This window comes from Fonticula alba (assembly GCF_000388065.1).
Source record: "Fonticula alba strain ATCC 38817 unplaced genomic scaffold supercont2.3, whole genome shotgun sequence".
NCBI classification, from domain to species: Eukaryota; order Rotosphaerida; family Fonticulaceae; genus Fonticula; species Fonticula alba.
In genome coordinates this window covers 733,305-739,746 of record NW_009242973.1, presented here as the reverse complement: position 1 = coordinate 739,746, position 6,442 = coordinate 733,305, and the positions used below count along the sequence as shown (strand labels likewise).

The 6,442-nt window shown below is 68.6% G+C and overlaps 2 protein-coding genes across 2 annotated transcripts in view; one reads left to right on the top strand and one right to left on the bottom strand.

Moving 5' to 3' along the window:
- The window catches only part of H696_01957 (hypothetical protein), a gene marked incomplete at its 5' end in the record, with an annotated part of 7,288 nt that extends 6,266 nt beyond the window's left edge, over window positions 1–1,022 (top strand). The window contains 2 exons of the mRNA XM_009495859.1: window positions 143–341; window positions 508–1,022. Of these exons, the coding sequence (XP_009494134.1) occupies window positions 143–341; window positions 508–642 (334 nt within the window). The 3' untranslated portion in view covers window positions 643–1,022. The remainder of the gene's footprint in view (window positions 1–142; window positions 342–507) is intronic.
- A 219-nt stretch (window positions 1,023–1,241) lies between these two features.
- The window catches only part of H696_01956 (TKL/MLK protein kinase), an 8,502-nt gene continuing 3,301 nt past the window's right edge, over window positions 1,242–6,442 (bottom strand). Inside the window, exons 8-13 of the mRNA XM_009495858.1 lie at window positions 5,028–6,407; window positions 4,715–4,807; window positions 3,678–4,611; window positions 2,528–3,401; window positions 2,239–2,368; window positions 1,242–2,020 (exon numbers count right to left, since the gene is read on the bottom strand). Coding sequence (XP_009494133.1) covers window positions 1,563–2,020; window positions 2,239–2,368; window positions 2,528–3,401; window positions 3,678–4,611; window positions 4,715–4,807; window positions 5,028–6,407 — 3,869 coding nt within the window. The 3' untranslated portion in view covers window positions 1,242–1,562. The remainder of the gene's footprint in view (window positions 2,021–2,238; window positions 2,369–2,527; window positions 3,402–3,677; window positions 4,612–4,714; window positions 4,808–5,027; window positions 6,408–6,442) is intronic.

The window sequence follows — 6,442 nt, the reverse complement described above, 5'->3', positions numbered from 1 at the left end:
CCAATCCTCCCCCCACCGATCCTCCCCCCACCAATCCCCCGCCCACCGATCCTCCCCCCACCAACCCCCCGCCCACCGATCCTCCCCCCACCAACCCCCCGCCTACCGATCCTCCTCCCACCAATCCGCCTCCGGCCGATAGCTCCAGCGACGGTGGCATCCCTCCCGGCGGTGAGTCGTCCAATGGTGGCACTCCTCCCGCCAGTGGATCTGGTAGCAATGGGAGCGCCGTCCCCCCGGAAGGTTCCAACGGTGGCTCCAACGGTGGCTCCAACGGTGGCTCCAACGGTGGCTCCAACGGTGGCTCCAACGGTGGCTCCAACGGTGGTTCCAACGGCTCTGTGCGTGAAAATCCTCCCCCATCAACTGGCCAGCATTATTGTGTCCTTCTTCTGCGATGGCGGGGCTCTTTCCTCTTTTTCTTTTCCTGGCCACCGAACGCCCAAGCTAATGCCCCCTCTCTGTCGTTCCTCCCCATTGATGCCCCCCTTCCCGTGATGGTTCCAGAACGGCGGTCCCATCGAGGCCTCGAGCTCCTCCTCCGATGCCTTCTCTGTCTTGGCGTTTGCCCGGTCATCCTGGGGCTCGGGCGCCGTGGCCGCGGTTGCCTGCGCCGCTGGTATCCTTGTGTCTCTGGCCTGAGCCAGGCGAGGTCTCTCCTATGCCTGGCTAGTCTGGTCTTCACGAGCAGGGCGAGGTGAATGTGCGCATGCGGGGGGGTTGTGTGCTGCCAGCATCTGGCAGCCCCCCCCCCCCTTCCCTTCCCTCACCCAAGGCGTGAGCTGCCATGTCAGGTCCCATACGCGCGCGCACGGCATCGTGTGCATGGAGTGAGATGTGGCCATCCAGGATCGCGCTCTGTATTTGTGCGTGCGCGCGCGCCATCAGTCATAAGCACGCACCACATGCACACATACACGGCACCACACGCACTTCATGCGCTGCGCCCCTTGCGCGAGAGGTGTCCGGGAAAAAAAGGAGCAAAAATCATGACAAAAGCAAATACAAAACATGTCCCCCGAAAATGGCGCCTCTTTTTGCTCCAAGATCACACGCGCTTGTGTGCGCGCGTGTGTATGTACACCCCTTCGGCTGGAGTAGAGGGGATGAAGGGGGAGAATCAGGGGGGAATGCAGACGACCAAACGCGCCTACTTGTGTTCTATTATCTGCTTCACGCGTTGGCGCAAGAGGAGAGAATGTGCCCCAGGAGAGGGGGGCGGGGGGGGGGAGAGAGGGGCGAGGGCACAAGGCAAGGGGAATATACAGTGCGCGGCGGGCGCCGCTGACAGAGAATGACATGGGAAGGGGAGGGCGGGCAGGCAAAATTGTGTGCTCTGTGTGTGCGTGGCATGAACGAGGATGAGGAGGGAGAGAGGGGATGTGGGACAGGATCGGCCCGGAACTGAAGGATGGATAGGAGGAGACGGGGGAGGAAGGGAGGGAGGGGGGGGGCGAGAGAGAGGGAGAGAGAGACAGGCGGAAGGGGGGGGGGGAGAACGGGGGAGTACACGCGCGCCCTCCTCGTCAGCATCTCATCGCCCGCGAGAAGGACGGCTTCTCTCAGTCAATGTACTTGGCGGAGGGAACCGGCCGGTGGAAGGGGCCGGCGCCCCCGGGCAGCGGGGGAATCGCCCCACGGCCAGGATGCAACATCGAGTGGGGATGATGGGGTTCAGGACTGACCGGGCCGTTGATGGCCGCCGGCGGCTCGGCCGAGAAGAAAGGTGCCACGGCCGTCGTCGACCGGGCCACCTGGTTGAGGATGTCCCCCAGCTGGGTGACAATGGTGGAGAAGCTGGGCCTCCGCGCAGGCGACGCACTCCAGCATTCGCGAATCAGGGAAACCACCCCCGGTGGCCAGGGAGACCCTTGGGAGTCGGCGCTGGTTAGGTATGTCGGCGCCGGGGCCTGCACATAATCCGACGTGGCCGGCATCATGGCCGGCACGTGAAGGGTGGCCCGGTCGCTGGGTAGGGCCGGTCGGAAGTCATGGTTGGCCATGTGGAAGGCGACATAGGCTGCACCAAGGATGGGGTAGGTAGGAGGGGAAAGGCGAGGAGAAGCATGGTAGACGACCGGGCATGGGGGAAAGGCACCCGAGGAGAGACTGGTCAGCGGCATCAAAGCAGGATACACACATGGAGACAGAACCCCTAGCAGGAGGGGCAGAGAGAGCAGGGGGGGGGGGGGGGGGGGGCAGGGCAGGGACAGGGCCATGCAAGTTGCGCAGACGCACCTGGCGGCTGGCCGGCGAACGGAGTCGCCTCGGCCAAAAGCTCCCACAAACAAAGGCCGAAAGAGTAGACGTCAGCACTGGTGGAATAGTCCGCCTGGAGAAAGACCTCCGGAGCCATGTAGCGAAGGTTCTGCAGGGCGTGAGAGTGGGTGAGTGACACACGGATGTAGGCACAGCGGGCTGTGTGTGGGGGAGAACATATACATGTATGTATGTATGTATGTATGTATGTGTGTGCGTGTGCGTGTGCGTGTGCGTGTGCGTGTGCGCGCGCGTGCGAGACACGCACCCCTGGCTGCTTGGTCATGTCGCGGAAGTGCGGCCCGGTGGCGGGCCCCTGGCGGAAGGCAGGCCGAGACCCGGAGGCGCCCGGGTCCACATCACCCTCCAGCAGGAGCTGCGACTCGCCGAAATCCGCCACCACGGCCCGGAGGACGATGCTGTTACGGTCCCACTCATCCAGGGACGGCGGCCCGGGGGGCGCTTCGGGGGGCGTGGCGGCTCGCGGCGACCCGGGCGGCGATCCGGGCACCTCGGACACCGACGACAAGGGCGTGCCCGAAGGGAAGGCCGGGCCCAGACCGCCCAGGCCGCCGGGGCCCTCCTGGCCACCGAGCAGGCCGGTGCTGAGGGTTCGACTGTGCGCACTGCGGCTGGGCAGCTGGCTGGCAGTGGATGGGGTGGCAGCGGCCGCAGCGGCCGCGAGGGACCCGGCGGCATTCGGGTCGGCCCGCGCGCGCCCGGCCCCCGGCCGGCCGAACACAAGCAGCACATTTTGCGGGTTGAGATCTCGGTGGATGACCGGATTTGGCCGGGTGTGCAGGTACTCCATGCCGCGCGCCACGTCCAGGGCCAGCTTCAGCTTCACCCACAGGGGAAGCCGAGCCTTGGAGCTGTGAATGGCCTGATGCAGGGACCCGCCATCGGCGAACTCGGTCAAGATGAAGAAGTGCCGCGAGGTGGCCGGCAGCAAGCCGCCAGTTACCCCGCCGTCCGACGAGTAGACCACGATTTGAGGAGGAGTGGGGCCGGCAGTGCCGGCGTGATGGGCCGACATGTTGGGCTGGGCCCCCTCCGAGGAGCCGGCCATGTCGACCGGCCCAGCGGCCGGGCCAGGACCAGACCCGGATGCCGTGGAATCAAAGGAATAGGTAGAGCCGATGCTGCGCGCATGGCCAATGCACCGAGCGGGAGGGGCAAACGGGGCCGGGGGGCGGAAGGAGGGGGGGGGGGAGAGGAGGGCGAAAAGGGTTGAACACACACACACACACACACACACAGGAGGCCCAGGGCGTCAGCGTGGGCACCGAGAAATAAATGGCGCAGGCAGACCAGCGGAGGGAGGCAGGGGCACGGTGGGATGAAGCGAGTCAGAGAGGGGGAGAGGGGGAGAGAGGGAGGGAGGGCGCGCGCGCGCGAGCGAGGGAGACGGAACGCACAGCGGCAGGTCCAGCAGGCTGTCGGACGGACTGTGCAGGGAGTACGGATCGTGGTGCCACGAGTCATGGTGGTGGTGGTGGTGCGCCTCCATGACGGCGCCCATCTTGCCGGACCCACCGAACCGGTGGTAATTGTCCAGCGTTGACTGAGAGGACAGGACCACCGGGTGCGGCTTCACATGGACCCCGAGGAAGCGGATGATATTCGGGTGCGAGAGCTGGCTGAGGATGCGCGCCTCGCGACACAGACGCAGGACTTCGGACTCCGGGCGCAGGGCCCGCGCCGGGGGCAGCACCGCCGCCAGCAGGCGCCCGGTCGACGGGTCGGGCAGGCGCGCACACCGGCCCGACCCGCCGGGGGCGCCCGTGGCCAGGTCGGCCGCCGGCCCGAACAGTACATCCACCGGGGCCGCCGACAGGTGGGGGAAGTCCCGCGGCCGGAGGGCCGCCAGCAGCGCGGCCCCTGGGGCCGGGACCAGGACCCAGCTTTGCTCCTCATGCCCGGCGTGATGGTGATGATGGTGATGATGCTGCTGCTGCTGGTGGGGGTGGTGATGGAGCTGCTGCCATTGCGGCGGATGCTGGTGGTGCGGGGGGGAGAACCCCTCGGCTGCCAGGAGGGCCGGGCCACGGCCGGCCTGGGCACGGTGCCGGGCCAGCCGGGCGTCCAGCGCCTCGGCCGCCGCGATGCCGACCGCCCGGAAGTGCGCCGGCCAGGGGAAGGCATCGCCGGCCGAGGGGGCCACCACACCGCCGGGGCTGCCACCATCCGGCACGCCGAGGCACGTATCCCCGCTGAGGCTCAGCAGTCCGGGGCACTTGGGTGGCTCATCCCGCGTGTCGGCCCGGAAGAAGGACTCCACCACGGCCACCTGCTTGACGGCGATGTTGGCACGCTGCTTGTACACCCCGAGGAACACCTTGCAGAAGGACCCTATTTCGAAGGCGGAGGGGGGAGGGGGGTGTCAGCAATTCGAATTCCTCCTGACGGGCAGGCGAGGGGGGGGGGGGGGAACGCCCCGGGGGGACCGACGCACCTTCGCCGATTTGTTCCAGGATCTCAAGATCCTTGACGCCGACCTGCTTGACGCCCACCAGGGCAGACTTCAGCTGGATGATTTCCAGCTTTTCTACGGACCAGGGTCAGATGCACACACAGGGGGAGAGAGAGAGAGAGAGGGGGGGGGGAGTGGAGAAGAGCCATCGAGGATGCGCATGGACAAAGGGGCGGCACAGGGGGTAAGTGTCGCCGGCCGGCGGGCAGAGCGAAATAAAGGCAGGCGGAGGAAGGGCGCGGCGGAGGGCGCGCGGGGACAGAAGAGCCAGCATGTGCCAGGGGGCCAGACGCACCCAGGATCGCGGAATGCAAGCGAGACAGCGCATAGCTGTCCAGCGAGCCGAGGACCGTGGCCCGGGGACGACGCGGGGGCCCGACCGGCCGGCGCTCCTCCAGAGCCCGGTCCAACTGTGTGGCCACCCCGGCCAGGGAGACCCCGAGAGGGGCCAAGGCCGCGTGCAAGATCCACGCCACCGCTCGGCGATAGTGCGTCCGCCCATCGGCCAGCAGCGCCAGCATGCCCGGGTCCGGGGAGAATCCCGCCGGGTCGGAGGGGCCTAGCGGCGCCGGGACCGGTGGCAGCGGCGGCGGCGCCGGGAACCGGTCGACCACCTGCCGGCAGGCAGCCGCGAGCATGCTCTGTCCGGTGAAGGTGTCCAGCACCTGCTGTCCAGGAGCCGGCATGTCGCCGGCTGCCGTCGGGCCATCAGCGCCATCGCCATGGGTGGGGGCCGCCGCCGCCGCCGCCGGCGCGCCCAGCATCGAGGAAGAGAGGCTGCCCTCGAGCGAGGTAGACAGGCTGACCGCCAGCCAGGGGACCAGATCCAGCAGCTGCTCGAACACCGGAGCCCGGGGCTCCCAGCCGGCGCGACGGAATAGTGCAACGGCCAGCTCCCCGCGGAAGCGATTGGCCTCGCTCAGCAGCAGGCAGGTGACTGTCATCCGGGCGGGGCTACTGCGGCTGGGGAAGGTCAGGGCCCGGGCGGCCAGCGCCTCCGGCGCCTGGCCCAGCCGGGCCAGCAGTTGCCCAAGCACCCCGGCCGCCGAGACCAATGGCCCGGCGCCGGACTGGCTGGCATTGTCATGGCTGCCACCGGGTGCGGCGGTGGCGGCAGTGGCGGCGGCGGCGGCGGCGGCGGCTGCCGTCGCGATGTCCGCCGCGGAGGGCCACCGCACGGCGGCCGTGAGGCCGCCCAGCCACGGGACCTCGGACCCCCGGCCGGGGGCCACGGCCGGAGCCGTGTGGTCCGTCAGGACAAAGGTCGCTGACGCATGTGCCAGCATTGCGTCCACCAGCACCGGATCGTCCATGGCCGCGAGGATGGCCGCGTCCGAGCCTGGGGCCGGAGCCGGGACCCCGGGTCGGCTGCCGGGCGGCTCGGCCTGGAAGTTCCACTGGCCGTCGACCCCGGGCCGGGGGGCCTGGACGCGGGCACCGTCGGACCCCGATCGCACTGGCAGACCGCCGGCCTCGGTGGAAGTGGGACTGGAGGTGGCACTTGTGCCCGGGGTGGCAGGGAAGAGGTTGACAAAGCGCCCGGCCCCGGCCGGCACAAAGGGCAGGGCCGACACCGGGGCCGGGCCGCGGAAGAGCGCGTGCAGCAGCGTGTCACCCAGGCGGTTTTCCCCAGACAGCACATTCACAAAGGCCGGCAGGGTGTCCGCCGGCGAGCCTGATTCCGTGTGCGACCAGGGGATGGGGGGGGGG